We start from the raw sequence: 27,822 nt of genomic DNA, 5'->3' as shown, positions 1-27,822 counted from the left end.
TATGGATCACATTATAAAGGAAAGTGGTATTAAACCTTATATCAGAATTGGAGATGTTAATGTCAACTCTTTGCTTTATGCAGACAATGTTATACTTCTAAATAAATCCACTAGAAGTCTGCAAGATTCCCTGACTAAACTGAAAAACTGTTGTAATAGATATGGTATGAAGATCAGCAATAAAAAGACAAAGACAATGAAAAAAGGCAGAATCACTGAAAATATCAACTGCATTGTGAACTGAGAGCCTGTAGAACAAGTAAAACATTTCAGCTAATTAGGCACAATGTTTAGTGAAGATTGTAAATTAAATATGGAAATAGACAACAGAATCAACAAAGCTGGTGTGGTAGGAAGTCAATTGAAGAAATTCATATGGAATAAGAGAGAATTTAGTCAGAACACTAAATTAGCTATATACAAGACAGTTTCAAACCAGTTTTAACTTACGCATCTGAGAGCTGGGTCAGAAGTAAAACACTTGACCAAAGACTAGAGACTGCAGATATGAGACAATGAAAAAAGGCAGAATCATTGAAAATATCAACTGCGTTGTGAACTGAGAGCCTGTAGAACAAGTAAAACATTTCAGCTAATTAGGCACAATGTTTAGTGAAGATTGTAAATTAAATATGGAAATAGACAACAGAATCAACAAAGCTGGTGTGGTAGGAAGTCAATTGAAGAAATTCATATGGAATAAGAGAGAATTTAGTCAGAACACTAAATTAGTTATATACAAGACAGTGTTCAAACCAGTTTTAACTTACGGATCTGAGAGCTGGGTCAGAAGTAAAACACTTGACCAAAGAGTAGAGACTGCAGATATGAGAGGCCTGAGAAATATTAGAGGCATGAACAGATGACATCAATGGCAAAATCATATTAAAAACGAGGATATCAGGAAAGAACTTGACATTGTCAGCGTTTTTGATGAGCTGTGTGTATGATATAATTACCTCCCAGATGAATCTTTGATTCCATGGGGTCTTGGGTTCTAATAATATTAATAATTTTTCTTATCTCTTAGTCAAGCATTCCTTTCACTTTCATTGCACTTCTTTCTGTTCTCAGCTGAACCATTCATTAAACGTTCCTTTGATGAGTGGTTTGTGGAGATTAGATAACTGACGTATTCACTCTAAGTCATGCTTCATCCTGAGTATGATTCCTCATAATCATGCTCTCTCCCTAATTACTGAGAACTGTTCATTATTTACATCCATCATATTACTTTTTTTGGATCACCACTTTACTCACTTTCTCAATAATGTCAATTTTAATCTCTTTTTCAATCCTATCTTCCATTACACCATCACACAGATTTTCATGTGTATTCTCTGCTCCACCCATCACTGAAATCTCTCTTGACCTGACCTGCAAATTACAATCTGATTGATTGTTTTTGATCTATAATCTGCTACATCAATCCTAGTTACATCCTTATTTAATGGAATATCTTGTCTCCTTAACACTAATTAGAAATCATGCATGTACTAAGCTCAATTGAACAACTGTGTTGTTAAGCGATAGTAAAAACCATATGAGCTGAATTATAAAAAATTGTTTATTAACTGGCTTATATTAACTGTAAGATGCAGTGTGCTCTGAAAATGTGGGTTTGAAGATGAGTGGAATATAGGACAGTTAATAAACATCTTTTTTTATAATTTAGTTTGTACAACAAATTAGTTTGGCAAAATGCAAAGTGAGAGATCATTATTGAGTACTTCAACTATAGTGATATAAACTGAGCAGAAAAAACAGCATGCAGTACTAAGGGAATTGAATTTTTGGATTTCTTGAGGGACAGCAGTCTTAGCCAGCATGCGATGAAGGGAACATGAGGATCAAGAGATCTGGATTTGGTCAGAGCATCAGATTGTGAACTAAGATGACAAACCTGCCCTCCATGGGTGAGAGTTTCATGTAAACTCTCACCCATGGAGATTCTCATACACATGAAAATCTGTGTAATGGTGTAATGGAAGATAGGATTGAAAAAGAGATTAAAATTGACATTATTGAGAAAGTGAGTAAAGTGGTGATCCAAAAAAAGTAGTATGATGGATGTAAATAATGAACAGTTCTAAAAAAAGTAGTATGATGGATGTAAATAATGAACAGATCAATAATGAGGGAGAGAGCATGATTATGAGGAATCATACTCAGGATGAAGCATGACTTAGAGTGAAATTATAGGGCAGGTGACTATCATAGATTAGAAACCAGCTTTTAGTAGTGCAATGGATGAAAGAATTTTAAGAGGGATCATTAGTGCATGAGAGATACTTAAGAAAAAATTGTTGACAGCAATGACAGATAACACTCTGAGTGAAGAAGATAAAGCAATCTGGAGTCAAATGAAAGGCAAAAGGAATAAAAAGGAAATTGCAGAAGAAAAAGAGATTATGGAAGACATTTAAAGAGAGAGAGGTGGAGAACATTTGCATGAGGAATATAAGCCTCAGTCTAGGAAAGAGATCGGTATTGTAAGGACAGAACAATAGAATATGAGCGGAGACTGGCACTACAATCCAAGGAGAATCACATGAGTGAACGAAGCAGATGACATAGTTGAGCTATTTATCATATCCTGAAAAATAAAAATGATCACTTTATTAGAGTGTTCCATCCTGGTACTACAGGGTTTATTCATAAAAGGATAATGAGTGGTGAAGTTTTAGAGAAGTGAATGAAGAGGATTTATTGTGAATTCTGAGTATACTAAATGTTAATAAGGCAGGGGAAGACTAGATGGAATTTTCCCATGTGTTTTATGGGAACGTGCTATGAAAGTGACTGTTACATTAACTTGGCTGTTTAATCAAACTTTGCAATGGGGGCAAGTTGCTAGAGAGAGAGAGAGAGTGTGGAAGGCGGGGAGGGAATAAGACAGTACCATTGCATAAGGGTGGTGGCAGAATGGAGGTATTAAACTATAGGCCTCTTTGTATTTCTTCTACAGTTGTTACGGCTTTGTAGAAATTGGTAAGAACTCATATAAAGAATATAAAGAATAGGGCAGGCGAGAGTAATATTATTTATGTAGGCCAGCATGCATTTGTTAAAGGACACTATTATTTTACTAATCTGGTCACCTTTTACAATAAAGTAACAAGAGCAGTGATGAAGGTAAGGCATACACTGTCATTTTTTTTTGGATTGCTTGAAGACGGAGTGCCTCATGACAAGTTGATTTTAAAGTTGCATCATATGGATTTGGATATCAGGTAAGTGGAATGGATTGGTGATTTGCTCTCTGATAAATATCAGAGAGTTATTGGAGCAGTAGTAGGAAGGTATCAATTGGAGGTCTACAGGGTTCAGTCCTGGGACCATTGCTGTTCAATCTGTATGTCAAAGATATTGTCACAGGACTAAGAAGATGTTGCGTTGCTTGCAGATGATGTGAAGCTTGAGAGGAGTATTAGTAATAGTGCTGATGTTTTGACTCTTCAAGAGGATTTGAATAAGCTGGGTAGAAAAAGGCATGGGAATGTGAGTTTAATGTAAGGTTTTAAAATTTGGGATCCACAGAAAGGATGCTTCATACTCACTTGGGAATTATACTGGAAGAAGTGGAGCAAGCAATGGATCTTGGGGTGATTGTGAATAGAGATTTAAAGTTATGTGGGGAGAACATCGACCATGAAGAATAAAAGTGTGCTGGTCCCATTGTATAAAGCTTTGATCACACAGTAATGTTACAGTCTTGATAGATAACAGATTCATTTGGAGGGAAATTGTTGATAGGAAGTTAGTAACGATGTAAATTTTTCATGTACTACTATCATAATATTCTGAACACCCCTTGAGGTACACATCAGGAAATGATGATGAGTTCAAGTTTGGAGGTCATATTGTGAATGTAGCTAAAACGGCAGATCACATAGCTGTTGAAGAACACAATGACAAACAGCAGTGAAAAAGACAAATAGCAGTGAAAAATAGGTTATTATTCCTCTTTATTATGTAAGAATGACAATGTGGGATAAAAACCGGAACAGGGTATCATGCAGAGGACATAGTGGAATTGTTCAATGAACATTTTATTGGAGTATTTCATCCTGGAGGAGTAAATTTTAATACTTGAGGGATAGGGCAAGTTCGAGATTTAGTGAAGGAGGAGAGAGTGTGCGTGCGTGCGTGTGTGTGTTCCAAATAATAGGTACTCTGGATGTCAGTAAAGCAGTAAAGCTGTGGGAATGGATTGTATTTCACCACAAGTTTTGAGAGAATGTGCCCAAGAACTGACAGCTCCTTTGACCTGGCTTTTCAATGAAAGTCTAGCTACAGGGAATGGATGGAAGGTAGCAGACTGGAAGTGTCTAATTATAGGCCAGTTTGTGTGTCATCAGTAGTTGTTAAGATCTTGGAGAAATTAGTGAGAGACCGTATACTGCATTGGGCAGATGAGGGTAATGTTACCTGTGAGAATCAACATGGATTTGTTAAGGGGTGCTCTTGCTTAGGTAATATGCTAGCCTTTTATAATAAAGTTAGAAGAGCAGTAGATGAAGGAAAGGCATATACTGCCATTTTCTTGGATTTAGCGAAGGCATTTGATAGGATGCCACATGATAAGCTGATATTTAAGTTACAGCATATGTGTTTGGATGTCAGGTTGGTCAACTGGGTTCAGGATTGGCTGTCCGATAGGTATCAGAAAGATGTGTATGGTAAGCAGTTTTAAGGAGGCAGAAAGTTACAAGTGTAGTCCCACAGGACTCAGTACTGGGACCTATATTGTTTAACCTTTATATCAATGACATTGTCAGTGGATTGCAGGGGGATATTCAGTTGTTTGCAGATGATGAGAAGCTGGGAAGGGTTATTAGTAATAGTGCAGATGTGGTAGCCCTGCAAGAGGATTTGAATAATCTAGACAGATGGGCAAATGAATGGGGATTTCAGTTTAATGCAGCAAAAGGCAAGGTCTTGGGGTTTGGGAGACATCGAGGGGACACTGCATACTCTATTGGAGGAGTTGTACCAACGGAAGTAGGAGAGACAAGAGATCTGGGTTGATGATTGATAGAAACCTGAAATTCAGGGTAAATATTGCAAAGGTGGAGAAGGTTACACAGAGGATTGCTGCAATAATTAGGACACTGACCTGCAGAGATAAAAGAGTTATCATTCCATTGTATAAGACACTGATCAGACCACACTTAGACTACTGTTCTCAGATTTGGTCCCGAGAATTTGAAGGGAATAAATTAACTGTGGAAAGGGTACAGAGGCGGATAACAAAGATGGTTTCAGGACTGTACAATGTTAGTTATGAGGATTGGCTGAGGGAATGTGGACATCCACCAAACTGCAAAGTTTGGTGGATAGAAGAAAGAGAGGTGATATGATTGAGACTTTTAAACTGTTGAGAGGTGGTTACAGGGTTAACACTGGGGAGTTCTTTCGCTTGGTTGAACAGTGGGAAGTAGTGATGACAAGGGGGCCATCCCTGAAAGTTACAAAAGGAAGCTGTGAGCAGGAGGGTGGATAAACTGTAGAATGCATTGCCTGATAGAGTGGTGAGAGTACGAACAGCCAATTAGTTTAAGGAGTGGTATGATAGACTTTGTGTTTCCTAGGAAGGACCTCCCGCGATGAGTCTTTTGACTCCATGGAGGCCTGAATAATAATAAAAACAATTATTATTATTATTGCAGACAATGAGTTAACATTTAGGAGTCCCATTGTTAAGGTGATTAAGTTGTCACATTGGAAAACAGCATTATTAAAGAGAACAATAATTTGCAGAAATGCTTACCTGGCTTTGATCAGACCACATCTGGATTGCTGTGTGCAGATATGGTCAGTGTTGGTTTCAAATAGATAGGAGGCAGCTGAAAAGATTTCTTTATTGAGTAATCAAGATGATAACTGCCTATTTATAACTTATTAAAGAAGATATCACAGTGAAATTTGCAGCTTACTGATTGTGGAAGTAGAAATGGGTCATTCCTGAAATCTAGCCAGTGGTGTTTACGGAAGTACAGAGGTCCAAGTTGTTTTTGTCGCATGTGGCTAGTGTATGGAATTGACTACAATTAGATATTGTGTGTGTGTTCGATGAGATACATGATAGATGTATGAGTGTCTAAACCCTTCCTGCAATGAGTCATTGATTCCTTGAAGGTACATTAATAATAATATTAATAATGTCTTCACTCTCCATGAAATACGTGCATTTTGTGGCATTTAATAATGTTTGTTTATTAAATGCATATGTATTCTAAGCACATGTGCGTGTGTGCCTTTCTGAACTGGATTTGTTGTAGTTATAAGGTTTTTTACCATTATAAATGCAAACACACAAAAACACAACATAGTTTAATTCTGAATAGTTAACTTATAAAATAAATTAACTGTTTTAACTTATAAAAGTTAAGTATTTTACTATGAATTATTAATGTAACTATGAACTATGATAAATAAGCATCTTGACTATATGGAGGGGATGATGATGATGATAATACTGCTACTTCTCATATTCTTATGCTCTTTAGATTCAAACTTCTTTGTTTGGGAACCAACTTCTTATCATCCTCTTCCATTCCAATGAACTTATATTCTTTTGAATAGTTTTCTTAACAATTTTCTTTATAAGGATTACAACCTCTAGCTGTAGAAATACATCAACAGCCTCAAGAAATACAATTTTTATGATTCCTTAACTACTAATGTACACATCCACCTCACCCACCCAAATAATATTTATAGCATTTGTATTACAAATTTTGTGACCTCATGTGTAAGACTGATATTAAAAGAAAGCAACAACAACAAAAAAAAATGTTGCTACACCTTATCCAGCAGAGTCTTCACATATCATACACTGTACTAGACATCGCACATTTAGAGTAATGAAGTAATAAATCATGGGTGGAATTCCCTTCTGTGACAGAATGCTATAAAAATACAAGGTTAGCAGGGTGATGATAACCTGTGAAATCAGCAAATAACTACTCATTAGGGGGGTGAAAAAAGTGTACTTCACAGTGTATAATCATAACTTATTTTAACAGTATAACAACATTAAACCAACTAAATTATGGCATGTGACGGTAATGCTATGTTACATGTTAACTGAAACATGTAACGTGTGCTGAAGATGCTGGTTTGAAACCCAGAAAAATATAAGCCAGTAAATAAACATCTTTTTTTATATATAGAATTTAGTTCGTTTGGTGTTATACTATTGTTAATATAAGTTATGTATAACGTTCAATTCCTAATCGTTTTATTTTTGATGGTATATATATATCAGAACATTCTGAAGATAACTTACAGAAAGCTATTTTAAATCTAAATGAGATATCCAAAGATTATGGTATGATAATATCAACGGAAAAATCAAAAACTATGGCCTTTAAAGGACAAGATCCAGCAAGAACTAAAATAGTATTAGATAACAAGATCTTAGAACAGGTGAATTCATTTAACTACCTAGGATGTATGATCACTTATGAAAATGAAAAAGATATAAACATAAAAATTGCAAAATATTTAAAAATAACAGGAGTAATTAATTCTATATTTAAACCAAACCTAGTTCAAAAACAAACCAGGCTAAAAGTATACAATACATTAGCCCTACTGGTCTTAATGTATGGAAGCGAAATCTGGACAAAAAAACAAAAAGACAAACAAAGATTAACAACAGCAGAAATGAAGTTTATGAGAAAAACTGCAAAGTATACCCTATTTGATCACAAAAGAAACGAAGATATTATGAAAGAATTAAACCAAGAACCAGTAATTGAAAAAATTAAAAAATATAAACATAGATGGATGGAACACGTTCAAAGAATGAAAACAGAAAGATTACCAAAACGAGCCTTAAAGTACAAGCCATTAGGAAAAAGAAAACCAGGACGTCCTCTTAAACGATGACTTCTAAGGCAACAGGCCATACTAGGCCTAAATCCTTGATACGTATGATGATGATGATGATGATATATATCAGAACACAAAATTATACATAAATAATAATTTTTTATTGACTTATTGCTGATATTTCGCTGGTGTTATAACCAGCATCGTCAGAGCACAAAAAAACACAGTTTGTCACAATATGCAAGACTACAACAACATGGTGTAATCAAATGAGTAGTTTAACAAAATTGTAGCAGCAACACAAACACTAAAGTCCTAATTAGGCACCCTCTATCTGAAAATAAAAATAAAAAATTGCAGTTACTACACAAAGTTTGAAGTCCAAAAAAACAGAGAGAAAAAAAGCCGGTACTAGTTATGTCTTAAGATGACTGTCTCCCAGATGTTAGGCAAATTCATACAGCCATATTTGTTGAGATTTGGAGTATGTTTCAAAGCTTCTGTTGCTTCTAAGAACAATCTCTCCGACTTGTAACAGTTTATGTGCAGGGGTATCCAAAGCATGGGCTGCTAGGCACGACTTGCTATAGTGATAGTGCCGGATGTACCTTTTATGTTCACTGATGCGGATGTTCACAGTTCTTCCTGTTTGACCATAGTACCCTTGATCCCACGAGCAGGGTACTTCATCGACTCCTGGATGTGATAAAGGAGGGATGCTGTCCTTGGGTGAACGGATGACAGTTGCAAATTTGACACACGGTCTGAATACTGTGCGTAGTTCATGTTTATTAAGAATTCTTTATTTGTTCATGTTTATTAAGTATCCTTTAATGTATGGGATGGTGACTGTTTTGTTGTAGTTCACTGTGGTGGATAGTGGGAGGAGTTTCTTAGGAACATTTAGTATTTCGTTTATCTTATGGCAATTATAGCCATTGGCCAAGAAGGTGTGGCATAAGTAAGCCAGTTCAGCAGTAAGAGCATTGTCATTGGAACAGATTGCTCTGTGGGTTAGCATTTTTAAAATACCATACTATTGAGAAGGTTGATGGTGTGATTGTTTGTGTAAATATCTCCCTGTATGTGTAGGTTTTCTAAAATATGGAAATGATAAGGAACCATCTGGAAGACATGTGATAAGTGTATCCAGGAAGGGCAGACAGTTATTAGCTTCCAGTTCCATTGTAAAGTGGATTTTAGGATGTTGGCTATTTAAATGCACTGAGAATGTTTCCAATGTCCCTGGGCCATGTGGCCAAACAGCAAGCACATCGTCAACATTGCATAGCTAAAGTGTTGGTTTGAGAGTGGCTGTATTGATAGCTAATTTTTCCAGGTGTTCTATGTAGAAGTTGGCTAGGGGGTGGAAAGGGGGGGAGCCCATAGCTGTCCCATCTAATTGTTTGTATATTTTCCCTTTCCATGTGAAATATCCTGCATGTATTGCGAATTTAAATAATTCAAATATATCAGGGGGAAAGTGTGAATTTAGTAGATTAAGGGTTTCAGTTAGTGGTACATTTGTGAATAGTGAGGAGATATCAAAGCTCATCATTAAGTCTGGGCTTTTTAAAGTGTGGTGTTCTAAAAGGCTTTTTAGGTGGGCAGAATTTTTGACAGAGTAGGGAGAATTGTTTGTGAGAGTGGCTAGTAGCTTGGATAAATGTGCAGCCAGTTTGTATGTGGGACTATTTATACTATTCGCAATAGGGCGTAAGGGCCGTGTTTTTGAATTTTTGGTGCTCCATATATCCTAGGTGTTTTAACACGGAAGGGCTTGAGTTTGTTTACCGTTTCTTTTGCCAGGAAGTGACTTTTTTCAGTAATTTACGAACCTTATTCCTTTGTGTGTTGGTGGGATTGCAATCTATAATTTTGTATGTTGACTGATCATGTAAAAGTGTGTGCATTTTTGTTTTCATACTCTGTTGTGTCCATCACCACGGTTGCATTCCCTTTGTCTGCTTTTGCTATGATAATCTGGTTATTATTATATAACTCTTTTAGAGCAATGATTTCCTTATGAGGGATATTATTTCTGGGAGGCTTAGACTTGATTAGGATGTTGGCTACATCTAAACGTATGTTATTGGCTATTCCTGGAGGCAGGTCGTATATTCCACGTTCTATGGACGCCATTATTTAGGCTTTTGGAACTTGTTTAAGAATAATGGCAAAATTGTGTCCTCTACTTAAAACACCAAAGGCTTCTTTTGTTAAGGTGAGAGATGATAAATTCACCACGATGCTATCTTGTTGTAATTGCAGTCTTGTATAGCACCGTGTTGTTGTTGGAGATTTTCAAACTTTTCTGGTGCCAGTTTTTGAGTACGTTGAATTCTTTTTTAACCGTTGCGTCTGTGATATTGTCTAGGATCTCCCATAGTTCCATTTTTAAAATATTACATAGTAATTCATGTAGCGCATTGATGGTTGAATTTAATTTTGATAAGTCCAGGCTAGTAGCATTAATCTGTTCTCGTAATAGCGCTGCACTCGCTCGTTTATAAATACGTTGGGCTTTGGCCGAGTGGAACTTGTTTTTAATTTTTGCGCAGTTAGGTATCAAATTGGTGTCTCGGCAATGACGCGATAGCCTTCTTGAAGGTTAGCCTTCTTGAAGAGGTGCCAAGACACCAATTTGATACCTAACTGCGTGAAAATTAAAAACACGTCTCGGCATTGACACGTTAGCCTTCTTGAAGAGGTGCCGAGACACCAATTTGATACCTAACTGCGCGAAAATTAAAAACAAGTTCCACTCGGCCAAAGCCCAACGTATTTATAAACGAGCGAGTGCAAAGCTATTACGAGAACAGATTAATGCTACTAGCCTGGACTTATCAAAATTAAATTCAACCATCAATGCGCTACGGGAATTACTATGTAATATTTTAAAAATGGAACTATGGGAGATCCTAGACAATATCACAGACACAACGGCTAAAAAAGAATTCAACGTAGTCAAAAACCGGCACCAGAAAGAGTTTGAAAATCTCCAACAACAACAGTGCTATACAAGACTGCAATTACAACAAGATAGCATCGTGGTGAATTTATCATCGCTCACCTTAACAAAAGAAGCCTTTGGTGTTTTAAGTAGAGGGCACAATTTTGCCATTACTCTTAAACAAGTTCCAAAAGCTTAAATAATGGCATCCATAGAACGTGGAATATACGACCTGCCTCCAGCAATAGCCAATAACATACTTTTAGATGTAGCCAACATCCTAATCAAGTCTAAGCCTCCCAGAAATAATATCCCTCATAAGGAAATCATTGCTCTAAAAGAGTTATATAATAATAATCAAATTATCATAGAAAAAGCAGACAAAGGGAATGCAACCGTGGTGATGGACAAAACAGAATATGAAAACAAAATGCACACACCTTTACAAGATCAGTCAACATACAAAATTATAGATTGCATTCCCACCAACGTACACAAAGGAATAAGGTACATAAATTACTGAAAAAAGTCACTTCCTGGCCCAAAGAAACAGTAAACAAGCTCAAGCCCTTCCATGTTAAAACACCTAGGATATATGGAGCACCAAAAATTCACAAACAAGGTACACCCTTACGCCCTATTGTAGATAGTATAAATAGTCCCACATACAAACTGGCTGCACATTATTATTATTATTCGTGACACCTCCAAGGAGTCCGAAGACTCATTGCGGGAGGACACCTACAATCTCAACCTCTACCCCGAACCTCCACCGCGAATCATCTCCATCAACGCCATCTACCGCCCACCTTCACCACTACCACAACTAGTATTTTTTGTCTGTAAATTGTGTGTTGAAGGGCCGATTTTTCTGAATGTGGGATGAAAAACCCGAGTTTCCAGGAGAAAAAACCCTGCTACCTCCGTATGAGATCGGCTAACTCACCTTCGATTGAAATCGTCCATTTAGCCAAGCTACTAGCCACTCTCATAAACAATTCTCCCTACTCTGTCAAAAATTCTGCCCACCTAAAAAGCATTTTAGAATTCCACACTTTAAAAAGCCCAGACTTAATGGTGAGCTTTGATATCTCCTCACTATTCACAAATGTAGCACTAACTGAAACCCTTAATCTATTAAAGTCCCACTTTCCCCCTGATATATTTGAATTATTTAAATTCACAATACATGCAGGATATTTCACATGGAAAGGGAAAATATACAAACAATTAGATAAGACAGCTATGGGCTCCCCCCCCCCCCTTTCCACCCCCTAGCCAACTTCTACATAGAACACCTGGAAAAATTAGCTATCAATACAGCCACTCTCAAACCAACACTTTAGCTATGCTATGTTGACGATATGCTTGCTATTTGGTCACATGGCCCAGGGACATTGGAAACATTCTCAGTGCATTTAAATAGCCAACATCCTAAAATCCACTTTACAATGGAACTGGAAGCTAATAACTGTCTGACCTTCCTGGATACACTTATCACACGTCTTCCAGATGGTTACTAATCATTTTCAGTTTTTAGAAAACCCACACATACAGGGAGATATTTACACAAACAATCACACCATCAACCTTCTCAATAGTATGGTATTTTAAAAATGCTAACCCACAGAGCAAGAGCAATCTGTTCCAATGACAATGCTCTTGCTGCTGAACTGGCTTACTTATGCCACACCTTCTTGGCCAATGGCTATAATTGCCATAAGATAAACAAAATACTAAATGCTCCTAAGAAACTCCTCCCTTTGTTTTAGTTATGAACTAAAACAAAACAGTCACCATCCCATACATTAAAGGCACATCAGAAGAGATATCTAGAATTCTTAATAAACATGAACTACGCACAGTATTCAGACCGTGTGTCAAATTTGCAACTGTCATCCGTTCACCCAAGGACAGCATCCAGGTGTCTACAAAGTACCTTGCTTGTGTGATCAAGCTTACTATGGTCAAACAGGAAGAACTGTGAACATCCACATCAGTGAACCTAAAAGATACATCCGGCACTATCACTATGGCAAGTCAGGACTAGCAGCCCATGCTTTGGATACCCCTGCACAGAGAATCAACTGAAAGAAAACAAAAGTACTGCAAATAAACTCTTACAAGTCAGAGAGATTGTTCTCATAAGCAACAGAAACTTTGAAACATACTCCAAATCTCAACAAATATGGCTATATAAATTTGCCTAAGATCTGGGAGACAGTCATCTTAAGACATAACTAGTACTGGCTTTTTTTCACTCTGTTTTTTAGGACTTTAGTCTTTGTGTAGTAACGGCAATTTTTTTTTTTTTTTCAGATAGAGGGCGCTTAATTAGGACTTTAGTCTTTGTGTAGTAACGGCAATTTTTTTTTTTTTTTTTCAGATAGAGGGCGCTTAATTAGGACTTTAGTCTTTGTGTTGCTGCTACAATTTTGTTAAACTACTCCGTTGATTACACCATGTTATTGTAGTCTCGCATAATGTGACAAACTGTGTTTTTGTGCTTTGAAGATGCTAGTTATAACACCAGCAAAATATCAGCAACAAGTCAATAAAAAATTATTATTTACGTATAATTTTGTATTCTGATAAATACCGTCAAAAATAAAACAACATGTACGACAAACACATAAGCCTTTCTACATGTTCAACGCCCAAGCTTGTCAATTAGACAGTGTATAATGTTTGATAGGCAATCTGAATACCAAACCACAAGAATATTGAAAGTTGTAATAATGATAACACAGATAATCAGTTGAAAGTCTACCGAGGAAGTCCACTGTAATTGTAGTTAATACGCATTGAAACTATTAAGTTGCAGAGATTCAAGTAAACTACATTATGTTTTCTTACATTCAGTGATTAACAGTAATCTTTTATTCACACCTATTAACATTATGTATTTTAATAACAGCTCTTTGATATACAAAATAATAAAAATTTCAGATCCATTGAAATTAAAAATAATTAATTCATAATAAAATTCACCTTTTCCAACTACAATGGTGCATGCTGCATCTTGAGAATGATAGCCATAACTGGAGACAGATCGTATACTAATCCGGTGAGGCTAAAATTGAAACAATAATTTGAAACAATCAAATTAAATAAAATATCAGATTTGGGAATGCTATTATGTAAAAAAAATTCAACCTTTAAAGGAAACATTATATGCTCAAGCATGCGAAAACATATGCAATTAGTTTATGTGAGCTGTTAAAAAAGAAAAGAGATAAGTATTAGTAGCAAGGAAGTAAGGATTATATCGTGTTTATTTCATTAACAATACTTATTTTTAAGTTTGCACTATGGAAATGATCATTTTTGGCATGATTTGTGTTGTGTTTTGTTAGGATGTTATTGTCTCTGCATTGTAGTCAATTGTATTGATCATATTTAACATGGCAGCTGCCACTCCTAACACATTATCACCCATTTAAAGATTCATTATTTGTAGCATAGTTGGTGATTTCATAGCTTGTTACACATGTGACATGTATGCATCCTGTGGTTTAAAAATGTGTCAGATGAGGAATGAGAATGTATATATATGCATAAATGTAGGTAGTGGGAAGCACTGGAAGATGTAAATATTTCAATCATGAGATTCAGAGGCAGCAGAGACACTATTTCAGAAATGGGTGAATGCCAGTTTGTAGATACCAGCAGCATCAAGAAGGGTGAAGAGAATTTGAAAGATATACATATGGAAATCGCCTTAGGCAGTGTGGCAGAGGGAAATGGTTGGTAAGATGGACATGATTGTCTGTGTGAATGTCAGCTGAAAGCAGAATGTGTGGAGAATGAAATAGAACTGCTGAGAAAGGAGTTGAAAGTTTATTTTTCACTTGGTCAGACTATAATAAATTTAGTTTAATTCTTTCTATCAAGTGTGTGCAAACAAAGTTTGCACCTGAAAGTATCTTCGGGACTGGGGTAAAGTGGTACAACACCGGGCAACTCCTTGCAAAGGTGGAGCAAGCTACCAACACTCCTATCTCAGTATCTCCTTGTGGATATGTATAATGTTATGCATTAAGGGAAGGGCCACTACTCAGACTAGTTTCGACCTTTATTGAGGTCTCTTCAGTGGGAGCCAGGCCCAAGTGGAGATACCAGGCAGAAGCATTAGCAAGGTCATCTCCTCCTATAGGAGCTGCCAAACGGTGTGCCACTTTTTTATTAAATTACTCTAGATTTAGAGAAAGATGCTGAAAGTTTATTTTTCACTTGGTCAGACTATAATAAATTTAGTTTAATCCTTTCTATCCAAGTGTGTGCACACAAAGTTTGCGCCTGAAAGTATCTTCGGGACTGGGGTAAAGTGGTACAACACTGGACGACTCCTTGCAAAGGTGGAGCAAGCTACCAACTTGCCCTTTCCTTAATGCATAACATTATGCATATCCACAAGGAGATGTGTTTTGCATTATGGGAGATACTGAGATAAGAGTATTGGTAGCTTGCTCCAACTTTGCAAGGAGTTGCCCGGTGTTGTACCACTTTACCCCAGTCCCGAAGATACTTTCAGGTGCAAACTTTGTTTGCACACAGTTGGATAGAAAGGATTAAACTAAATTTATGCTGAGAAAGGAGATGGAACTTCTGCTCTGCCAATCTGTTTATGTAATCACATATGCTACTTCAGATGATTCTGGGTTTCAATAATTGGCCTATATTCAACCCATTCCCAAAATGGGTGACAAATTGCTGGCATCTAACAAATCGCTGGCCTATCTTACTCACCTCAGTCCTATCTAAAGTGAAGGAGAAAACCATAAATTCTCAACTCCTACTCTACCTTGAAGGTACCCAGCTATTAAGCGATCACCAGTATGGATTCTGCCGATGACGATCAACAGGTAATCTACTTTCATATGTCACCCATCTCTTGAGAAATCCTGTGAATCCAAAGTAGTTGCACTTGATATCTCTAAAGCCTTTAACCAGGTCTGGCACAAAGGCTTACTAAGCAAACTCCCATCATTTGGACTGTCTCAGGACTTTTGCAGATGGATTGCCAGCTTTCTGTCTGGACGCACGCTATGTGTGATGGTAGATGGCTCCCTATCCTCTCATCATCCAACTAATGCTGGGGTCCCACAAGGTTTAGTTCTCTCATCAACCCTCTTCCTTCTGTATATCAATGACCTACTTCAGTTGACCTCCAACCCAATACACAGTTTGCAGATGATAGTACATTGCACTCCTTCCTCTCATTTGACAAACCCTACTCTACACAACTCACCTCAACCCAACATCAACCACAACTTCCCTTAATTCTGACCTCCAAGCCATCCTCCAATGGGGCTCAGATAACTTTGTCAACTTCAACACTAGTAAAACCCAGTTCCGTCTTATTTTCCACAAAAAAAAAAAAAAAAGTAACTTTCAACTCGTTCACAGTCATGGCACCCACAACAGACTCTATTCTATTCAACCTATTCTACTCATTCACTACACTCTTGCTCAGTTTCCAAGGATGGTACCTAGTTCTTCCACCACCAGAACTGTTCTGAAAAAGCCTCCATAGCACAATTGGAAGAATGACACCACGTTGCACCCTTTGATTGGAAAAGGTCTAATTTCTTTTCTCGTTGTGACGGGAGGAATCTTAATATGATTTTTTTTCAATTGAAGGTGAATTAGCTAATCTTATATGGAGGTAGCAGGGTTTTTTTCTCCTGGAAACTTGGGTTTTTCATCCTGCACACAGACAAATCGGCTTTCAGAACATGCGCTTACACACAAAAAATAATAGTGGTGATGGTGGTGGGCAGCAGATGGCAGTGGTGTAGATGATGATGGTAATGGCAGTTCGGTGTAGTTGGTGGATTATGTGGTGGACACGGAGAGTGGTAGAATAGATGCCCTCCCTCAATGAGTCTTTGGACTCCTTGGAGGTGTCACAAAATAATAAAAATAATAAATAAATAATAATAATAAAAACCCTTCCATAATTAGTGCCTCAATCATATCACCCCTTTTTCTGCCTGTCAACAAGTTTCTGTAACCCAACAAATCTTCAATCTCTTCTTGTAAGGTTCATTCAATAGACCTACTACCATATTGGTCCTTATCCACCTCTGCCTCATCACCAAGAAACGCAGGTGACCAGATCTGTGCACAGCAGTCAAGAAGGGGTTTTATTCTTTTTTTTTTATCAAAGCTCAATTTATCAAATAAATTGAGCTTTTTATTTCAGAGTATTATTCAGTAGCAAAGTAACAAAATGATTCACTGCTTTAGCTACTTTTGCAATATGTCCTCTAAACTTTATCCCAAATCTCTGGCTTCATCAATTTTCTGGAGAACAATTTCATCAATGTGGTATATAGCTGGTAATCTTCTCACCCCAAAAATACATAACCTTACACTTTGCCACATTAAACTAATATCCTTCTCCTCTGCCCAGACTGCCAGTCTATCCGAATCATCCTGCAAAATGCAAACATCATCTGTATTAACTATTGCTCTACCCAACTTTGTATCATCAGCAAAGAACTGAACAGTTCCTCTCAGATCCTTTCCTATATCACTGATGTACAAATTAAATGGCAGCAGCCCAAGAACAGTCCTGTGGGATGCTACTAGTAACAGGTCATCTACTGGACTCTACTCCCCTGAATAAAAGCACACAACTAGTCACAGATCTTCCTCTGGACTCTACTCCTGAATAAACTGCTCCCTGATATTTCTCCATCAACACCCTCCTATACATCTCACCAACCCTATATCCATCCCTGTGCTGAAGTTCACTCAGTAGAATTCCTGCCAAAGACTTTTGAAAGTCCAGCAGTATCACTGTAAATCCATTATCTTTATCCAACTCAGCAGCCATTGTATTATAAAATGTGAGGAAGTTACTGAGGCGTGACCTATCCCTCACAAGACCATGCTGCTCCCTGCCCCTATACAGTATCCTATTTCCATTCCTGTGTTTTGCTCTTCACCAAATTCTCCAGTACCTTGAAAACAACATCTGATATGCTGACTGCTCAGTAATTTGCTGCATCTATCTTGGCGCCTCATTTATGCAATGGAACTATTTTCCCCTCTTTCAACCCCTTCAGACTAACCAGAGCTGAGACTTAAATTGAATAATGTGGTCAAAGGCACTGACAATTCCTTAGTACCGTCACATAAAGCTCGAGCTGGTATGCAGTCTAATCTGATTGCTGTATTCACATTAAGTTCTGTAATGTGCTATACATCTCCATTTCATTTATCTCAGTTCCTTATAAGTCTTTAAATTAAAGATGCCAAGAAATTATATTCTTGGTTTAATTCTTTATTCAAGTGTAAGCACACAAAGTTTGAACCTTAAATATTTTCAGAACAGGCAACTCGTATATATAGGCTAATGACTTCACATCACTTGCCTTAGTATCCCATAAAGCAAAGCACATCTCCTTACAGACATGCATTATGGGAAGGGTCACCACCCAGACCAGTTTCGACCTTTACTGAGGCAAAAAAGTAAAGGGTTGCTCATCATAGGCCTAGAGTAGTTAGTATAGGGATTGAAGAGAGCCTGGTGGTATGAGAGAAAAGGCCTCAGATCTTTTATATCATCATATAGCCTAAGACAATCAGTTTTCCATTTTCATCAATCTCATATAGATGAACAACCAAAAGACCTATTGAAACTAAAGCACAAAGATGACTGATACCTTGGTGGTTAGCCCCATCTGGTCAACTTTCTTGAGTTGGCCTTCTCTACCTGGGATTGCTCTCAGTCATCCCTGCAATAGACTCTAAGACCACATTGCAGGGATGACTGAGAGCAATCCCAAGTAGAGAAGGCCAACTCAAGAAAGTTGACCAGATGGGGCTAACCACCGAGGATGGGACAATTTAAAAAAACCTCTCATAGCAAGAATAGACAGAATTTTATCTACCCCTGGTGAATATTGCATAATGTGGGTGGTCTACACCATGCAGTCATAAATTTGGTTGTTCATCTATATGAGAATGGTGAAAAAGGAAAACTGATTGCCTTTGGCTATATAATGATATAGCCAAAGACAATCAGGCAAACTACCTACAACTTTTTGAAAACTATCTAACAACTATCTACCTGTCTTTTCTTTCTCTCAATACTATCAGGCTCTCTCTTGCACCACTATATTAACTACTCTAGGCCTATGATGAGCAACCATTTACTTTTTCGCCTCAATAAAGTTCGAAACTGGTCTGGGTGGTGATATCCCATAATGAAAATCAAATTGAAGAGAAAATCAACTCTTCCCATTACTCACAGGTGATGGGTATTGCAAAAAAAAAAAAAACCTTTTCTGTTGTAAGTAACGGAATGCCCAACACATTACATAATCTGTTCCAAATACGCAGGGCAAGAGGGGAAACTGTAGAATACATGTTCTACTGTTTCCAATCGGTAGCAGATGTGACTGATTGGATCTCCAATGTTGAAGTACCTCCATTTGATGGTATTGACTGGAAGGCAGCCATATGCAATTCTCTAAGCAAGATCCCAAGCAATGTCAATACCAGAGTGTTGTAGTATTCAGGAACAATCTCAGCTTTTTGACCTTTAAGATTATTTACTCCAAATAAGGGAAGATGAAAACCCAAGTAGTACCAGAGAAGGTCTGCGCATGTGTGATTAGTCTGCAATATTTTATGGATTTTAGAAGCTCTATTGCTTAAGTAGCAGAATTTTAAGACTGGAAGTCCAAATCCTCCATGCTTCTTTGATAATTAAAGAAATTCCTTTTTAACTTCTTGGTATCGGCTGGATTAAAAAAATTGCACAGGTTTACTATATAATTGCTTTCCTTCAGTTTCTGTGATGTCTAATATTTATTATGTACAACTGAGCAGGAAAGATTATGGTTTTGAGTACTATGGCTTCAGAAGAAAAGGATAGTGGCCCTATTTTCCAGTCTTCTAAAATTTCAATGTTCTTGTATATAAGTTCTTGGACTTTTAATATTGGGTAAGTGGAGAAGGCAATTCCAAGTATAATGAGGGGTTCTCTCTTAGGGGTTAGTCCAAAAGAAATGTGTCCAAGATCCCACTTTCCGTAAACTTTTAATTTTGTCTTCTCTGCATTAATAATTAATCCACTGCTTTTGCTGAATTTTTCCAAAATACCAAAAAAAAAAAAAAAATATATATATATAGAATCATTATTCTTCAAAGTTCCCATCAGCATAATCTAATACCTTATTTTCCTTTATAGTTGAAGGAACTGTTATTCCTCGCACAGCATGTGCATTGTTGACTTCCTGTAAGAAAGGTTCAAGAATCAATGCAAAAAGCAGTGGATTAAAAGGGGCTTGCTTGACTCCTTTTCGAATTTTTACAGGGTCTGAGTAACCCATTAACTAGGAGGCAGGTGGTTGAATTGACATAGGCTCCTTTGATAATGGATAGCAGTTTTTTTTTTTACCAATTTGCTGGAGCATGTGGAATAGAAAGGGATGCCAAACATTATCAAATGCTTGAGTCAAGTCTAATGATAGCATTGCCATCGACTGCTTTTTCGTGTTAGCTAAGCAGATTGAGGTCTCATCTGTGGGAGTCAGACCCAGAGGTGATACCAAGGTTGAAGTAATGCAGAAGTCATATTTCCATATACAAGTAGCCAAAATGTGTCACACCTTATTATTAAAATACTCTGGATCAGAGACAGTTGCTGGAAGTGTAATCAAACAACGTTTGCATACACTTGGATAAAGGCACAAACTTTATTTATTTACATTTGGATAAATGATTAAACCAAGAATATAATTTCTTGGCATCTTTAATTTATAGTATAACCATGCGGAAAAACTTCCAACAACTATCCCTAATCCAGAGTATTTTAATAATAAGGTGTGACACCTTTTGGCTACTCGTACATGGAAATATGACTTCTGCATTACTTCAACCTTGGTATCACCTCTGCGTCTGGATCCCACTGATGGGACCTCAATAAAGGTCGAAACCAGTCTGGGTAGTGACCATTCCTAAAATACATAATATTATACATGTCCGTAAGGAGATATGCTTTGCCTTATGGGATACTAAGGCAAATGATGAAGTCATTAGCCTCTATATATGAGTTGTCCTGTCCTGAAAACACTTCAGGAACAAACTTTGTTTGCTTACGCTTGGAGAAAGGATTAAACCAAGAATATAATTTCTTGGCATCTTTAATTTATAGTATAACCAAGTGGAAAATCTTCCAACATATAAGTCTTTGCTTCCCTCTTGTTACTGCAATATCTCCACTTTGATGATATACTTTGGCAAAGTGTTCACCTTATTAATTTTACTATTTTAACTGATTCAGTTAGCTCCCTATCATCAGCATTCATTAAAATCATTCTGCCATAAACATTATTCCTTTTAGTTGCAGCATACTATGAAAAGAACTGTTTGGGATTATCTTTGTCCTTCACTGCTAATTTCCTTTCGTACTCTGCTTTTGCCGTTCTTACTTTTTCTTACTTAACACTGGTTACCCTTCTGGCCTGTGCTTTGTACTTTCCTCCTTGAATTCCCTCCACAACCTTCCCCCCAGCTCCAGCTGAATGACGATATTCATCCATTTAACTCACACTTTATTTACTCTCTAGTAAATCAAATGGGAGTTAAAGGGAAGACTGAATACCTACTGACTTAAGGTATGCAGGCAGCTATTACTTTATTCTTCAAAGTTCTCTTTACTTCTCTCAAACACTGCTTTACCACTTCCTTTGCACTATCAACATCAAGCCCTTGCAGTTTCACATGCTATAGCACTGATCCAATTTCCTAAACTTGCCATATACCAGCACGGTAATTCCACATATACCCTCTCTTAACTGAAAATTCCACACATTTAGCAACCTCCCAGGTCAGACCATATGATTATTCTCACTGTTTGGCAGCAATGTGATCATAATGGCTATAGACAAATTCTCAGATGCTATTATTAGAACGAGCACTCTCAAACCCCTAATATATTTCTTGACATGCTTTCTCTGATAATTATTCCTTAGTAACTGCATAAAATCCATTTCCTTCCTCCAATGTGTCCTCTCCCTTTCTTCCAATCAATGTTATCACAGTTGAAATCCTCCATAATAATTGCTTATACCCTTCACATCCTATCCCACTAAATATATCATCTTCTATCAGCCATGTCTTACTAATGCCAATAACGTTTGGCCATAATAAACTAAACAATGCCAAAAATTCCATCACCTTGTTCCGAATGCTCCTGGTATTAGTTTACATAAAGTCCAAAAAGCCTGTTAGGCTCACTGCTATCCTGATGCTTTATGCTAAATATCCCAATTAACTAATGACTCTAATAGCTCTAAAGCCTAGGTATGACTGTGGTGAAATGAGGCAGAGAGCAAGGATTATGAATGATATGCTGGCTGAAATGTGTGAGGAGTAGAGTTTGTTAATGTGTGGAATGCTTTTGAGGGACGAAGTGAGCTGTATGGGAGTGATGGACTGCATTTGAGTGGTTATGGTGTGAGTCGCTTGAAGAGACTGCTGCAGGAAGGTAGAGAAGTGAATAGAGAGAATAAATCAGATCAAGAGGGGGAGTGGTGTGGAAGAGCAGGAGAGTAAGACAGGAGATATTGAAGAATTGGATATGAATGGTGAAGTGGATGGTATGAGTATAGAAAATGAGAGAATGGGTGTGCAAGAGGAGCAGGGAAATGGGGAGGCTCAGGGTAAACAGGGATACACAGCGTGAGAAAGGTGGATGCTCCAAGAGGAGGTGAGAGCATGTGTAGGCAGGAAAGGAATGGGATGACCAGGGATCAAGAGGAAACAGTTGGAATTGAAAAGGGTTTTAAAATGAAGAAGCAGAAAGGGAAATAGCTCCAGTCTAGCATGGAGAGATCAAATCGAGTGAGTGGTATCAGTGGAACTAGCTGTAGATCCAGAAATGAGCTGTTGTGTTTGTATACCAATGCTAGAAGTATAAGAAACAAGGGCAGATGAAATGGTTGCACTAATTGCGTCTGTTCACCCAAAGATTGTCGGAATAAGTGACATGGTTGGAAGAGGATGACATCCTGACAGGAATAGAGATGGAAGGATATAATGTGTTTCGTGAGAATAGAAAAGGTAAAAATATGGGGGGAGGGAGTGCTATTGATGATAGAGAAAGAGTTATACAAAGTAGACATGTAAGAGGGAAGTAGTGCCAGTGGTTTTGAGGCAGTATAGTTGAGATAGAGTTGAATAGAATGAAATACTTGGTGACCAGGTAATGTGGATGGTGGTGATAGTGAAATGTATAGTCAAATTAGTCAAGCAAATAAGAAAAGGATGATCATTATGGATGATTTTAATTATGGCAATATAGACTGGAATGATAGGATAGCAACCAGAAGTTAAGAAAGTGAGTTTTTGAGGGATAATTACTTTGGACAGTATGTAACAGAGGGCACACGAGGATTGAGGGTCTTGGAGATGATCATCTCATCAGAGGATGTAATTATAAATGAAGTGCGAAATCACCCACCAACTGGTGAGGGTGACCATGAGGTGATTACCTGTGTGCTTGCCAGCAGTGTGAAGGCCTCTGAAAGAAAACGGTATATGTGGAACTACAAGGGGGATGATTATGAAGAGCTCAGGAGACAGCTTGCGGGTGTAGCGTGGAATGAAGAGTTAGCTGGAAAAGAGATCAATGCAGCATGGGGGATTTTTTTCAAAAACTATCTAGTAGATGCAATGTCTAAATGTATTCCAAGGGTGAGAAGGTTAAATAAGATAGGTGTGAGATGGATGAATAAAGAGATTAAGCATGCGATACAGAAAAAAAGGGCATTGTGGAGGCAGAATAAGAGAAGTGGAAATAACCAATTTCATGAGGCCTACAAAGACCAGGCAAGGAGGATGACTTGGTTGGTGAGAGTAAGTAAAGAGAACAGCAGTTAACTAATGAAACCAAAACGAATCCTAGGAGTTCTTTTGATAAGTAGTCAGCAAAAGAAAGAATGATTATGGAAGGATGACATTGATTGGAGAAAATGGTATAAAGACAGCTGTTGCAGAATGTGTGGTGGAGATACTTAATGAACAGTTCATAAAGATCTTTCAACCTTGTGAATGTGACTTCATGGAGAGATTGAGAGCAGTTGATGATGGAGAGGAGAGACTGACTGTAAGTGAGCAAGAGGTGTATGGGGAGTTGAGTAAACTAGATGCAAATAAGGCTCTGGGAGTTGATAATATATCACTGCGTATTCTGAAGGAATGTGCCAGGGAGTTAACACCTTCCTTGACATATTTTTTTACTACGAGTCTTGCACTTGTTCAAGTTCCTAAGGAGTGGAAGGAGGACAAGATTGTGTCACTTCATAAAGGAGGTGATCAAACTCAAGCATCAAACTATAGGCTTATCTGTGTGTCAGGTGTTGTGGTTAAGTTGTTGGAGAAGCTTGTGAGAACTAGGATCCAGAGTTCGGTTGACAACAATGGTATTATCTTTGATGGACAGTATGAATTGCTAAAGGGAGGTCATGTTTTAGTAATCTACTTACTTATTACAATAAAGTGACTGCTTCCTTGGACAGAGGAGAAGGATACATAGCAATATTCTTGGATATTGCAAAGGTTTTTGATAGAGTACATCATGATAAGTTGACAGTCAAACTAGAGAAGATGGGGTTGGATATTAGATTAGTGCATTGGATTGGAGACTGGCTATCTGATAGGTATCAACAAGTTGTGTATGGTGGTGCGATATCCAGGAAAAGGAAAGTCACTAGTGGAGTGCCTCAGGGGTCTGTTTTAGGGCCATTACTTTTTAACTTGTATATTAATGATATTGGCAAAGATTTGGATGGAGATATTCAGTTGTTTGCAGATGACGCAAAGTTGGGACAAACCATAAAGAGTAGTGAAGATGTTGTGACCTTGCAAGATGACTTGAATAAATTGAATGATCGGGCACGGAAATGGGGATGTGAGTTCAATGTTGCAAAATGTAAGGTTTTAAAATTTGGAAAACATAGATGGGATGCAGAATTTATGCTTGGTGAGAATATATTGTTGGAGGTAGAGGAAATAAGAGATATGGGGGTGATAGTAGACAAGGATCTAAAATTTAGGGGACACATTGTGAAAATTGTGAAGACAACACAAAGGCTTCTGGGAATGATGCGGAGGACACTGACGTGTAGAAGTAGGGAGATTCTTGTTCTGTTGTATAAGGCTTTGATTAGGCCACAAATGGACTATTGTGCCCAGATTTGGTCACCTGGTTTTCAGAAGGATGAAGAGATGTTGGAAAGGATCCAAAGGCGACTGACTAAGGTAGTTTCTGACCTCTATAATGTTGAGTATGAGGATAGAATGAGAAGATGTAATTTGCAGAGTCTGGTGGAGAGGAGGAAGAGGGGAGATATGATAGAGACCTACAAGTTCGTAAGGGGGTTGTTATAATATCAATGGTGGAGAAGTTCTACAGAGAATAGTGAGAGATCAGGGAGAACTAGAGGTTATCCCTATATAAAGAGGGTATGAGTAGGGGAGTGAGATGTAGGTTTTTTTTCGTGCAGAGTTGTGAATGATTGGAATGCCTTGCCTGAGAGTGTGGCATCTGCAAGGAGTTTTTGTGTGTTTAAGATCCTTGTAAAAGGGCAGTGCAAAGACCGATGTATCCAAGACAGGTGTTAATAATTTCTGTATGTGAGCAGACTATGCAATGAACAACATGGGTTTACTAAGGGAAGCTCATGTTTGAGCAACACGCTGACATTTTATAATAATGTTATCTTTGAGTTAGACAAGGAGCATGGATACACCATGATACGTTTAGACTTTGCTGAGGCTTTTGACAGCATGTAAGGCTGTTACATATATTGGAAAATATGGTTTGGATCATATAATGTTAGCCTGAATAAGAGGATGGCTGACAGATATTAAACAGTGGTATACAGAGAATGTGTCTGCAAGATTTAAGGTGACCAGTTATATGACATGGATAAATTTTTGGTCTGTTGTTACTAAATCTTTACGTTAATGACATTGGGAAGGATTTGACAGGCGATGACTGTTTGCTGATGATACAAACATAGGCAGAGTAATCAGGAATACAGCTGATATGCAGTGCTTGCGGAATGATTTGAATAGGCTGGAATTATGGGCATGTGAAAATGGATATCAACTTAGTGTTAGTAAATGTAAAGTCATGCACTTTGGTTAAATAAGATATCATCATCATCATAACACTAATTACAGGTATAGACCAAATTGGTCTGTTCCAGTCTCATTATCCATTCAATACCCTTTTTTGAGATCTACCTTGCCTTCTCTTTCCAATTGACTTGTATTTTAGTATTTGTTTAGGATTAGTGGTGTGTTGCTACAGACCAATCGTTCTTCTTGCAAGTGCAAGAAGAACGATTGTTATGTGAGTTTTTAACTACAGCAGTATAGATTGGGAAAAGGAAGATGCATGTAGGAATAAGGGAATGGAATTTCTAGAATTCTAGAGGGACAAATGTCTTAGGCAACATGTAACATAGGGAACAAGAGGTTCAACAGTTTTGGATTTGGTTATAGTATCAGAAGAGCTGATAATAACTGAGATGACATTTCTCCCACCAGCTGGAGAGAGTGACCATATGGTTTTGACTTGGAAAATGAATAGACATGCAGGAGTATCAAAGAGACAGGAACGTATGTGGAATTATAAAGCAGGTGATTATAATAGTCTACATGAACTTGGGAAAGTTTCATGGAGGGAGGAATTCGAAAGCCAGGATATCATTAGTGCTTGGGAAATTGTGAAGGAATATTTGTTAGCAGCAATGGTAAGCTGTTTTCCACGTGTGAAGAAGAGGACACAATTTGGAGTAAAGTGGATGACAAACAATATTAAACATGAGCTACATGCGAAAAAGAGGCTATGGAAGAGATATAAGGAGACAGGTGAAGAGAAGATGCATGAAGAGTACAAGACACAGGCCAGAATAGTGACTAGTATGGTAAGGAAGGTGAAACTGGAATATGAAAAAAGATTTGCCCTTAGATCCATGGAAAATCCTAGGGAATTTTTTAGCTATGTGGCCAGTAGGAGGAGAAATGACTGTGGAAGAATGAAATTGTGGGATAAAAATGGGAATAGAGTGACTGATGCAGAGGACATAGTGGAATTGTTCAATGTACACTTTATTGGAGTATTTCATCCTAGAGGAGTCAATTTGAACACTACAGGGATAGGGCAGGTTCGAGGATTAGAGGTGCTGGATATTAGTAAAGCTGTGGGACTGGATGGTATTTCACCACAAGTTTTGAGTGAATGTGCTAAGGACCTGGCATTTCAATGAAAGTCTGGCTGCGGGAAAGGTGCTCATGGAACGGAAGGAAGGTAAGAGAATACCATTGCATAAGGGCGGTAGCAGACTGGAAGTGTCTAATTATAGGCAAGTTTGTGTGTCATCAGTAGTTAGCAAGATCTTGGAGATAGTAGTGAGGGACCATATACAGCATTGGACAGATGAGGGTAATGTTATCTGTGAGAGTCAACATGGATTTGTGAAGGGGCACTCTTGTTTTAGCAATATGCCAGCTTTTTATAATAAAGTTACAAGAGCATTAGATGAGGAAAAGGCATATACTGCCATTTTCCTAGACTTAGCAAAAGGCATTAGACAGAGTGCCACATGATAAGCTGATATTCAAGTTGCAGCACATGGGTCTGGATGTCAGATTGGTCAACTGGATTCAGGATTGGCTGTCCGAGATATTGATATTGCTCCACCATACACAGAGAGTTGTGTATGGTGGAGCAATATCAAAGAGGCAGAAGTTTACAAGTGGGGTTCCACAGGGCTCAGTACTGGGATCTATATTGTTTTAACCTTTATATCAATGACAATGTCCGTGGATTGCAAGGGGATATTCGGTTGTTTGCGGATGATGCGAAGCTGGGAAGGATTATTAGTAATAGTGCGGATGTGGTAGCCCTGCAAGAGGATTTGAATAAGCTAAATAGATGAGCAAATGAATGGGGGTCTCGGTTTAATGCAGCAAAATGTAAGGTCTTGAGGTTT

The 27,822-nt window shown here is 37.7% G+C and overlaps 1 protein-coding gene across 1 annotated transcript in view; it reads right to left on the bottom strand.

The window, feature by feature from the left end:
• The window catches only part of LOC150104484 (RIMS-binding protein 2-like), a 635,427-nt gene that overhangs the window by 341,476 nt on the left and 266,129 nt on the right, over positions 1–27,822 (bottom strand). Inside the window, exon 8 of the mRNA XM_090395563.1 lies at positions 13,787–13,868. Within this exon, the coding sequence (XP_090251689.1) occupies positions 13,787–13,868 (82 nt within the window). The remainder of the gene's footprint in view (positions 1–13,786; positions 13,869–27,822) is intronic.

This window comes from Typopeltis vanoorti, chromosome 7, assembly GCF_054136105.1.
Source record: "Typopeltis vanoorti isolate ZY-2024b chromosome 7, IOZ_Tvanoo_1.0, whole genome shotgun sequence".
Lineage (NCBI taxonomy): Eukaryota > Metazoa > Arthropoda > Arachnida > Uropygi > Thelyphonidae > Typopeltis > Typopeltis vanoorti.
The sequence above is the reverse complement of the archived record's forward strand: the minus strand, read 5'-3'. Positions and strand labels throughout refer to the sequence as shown.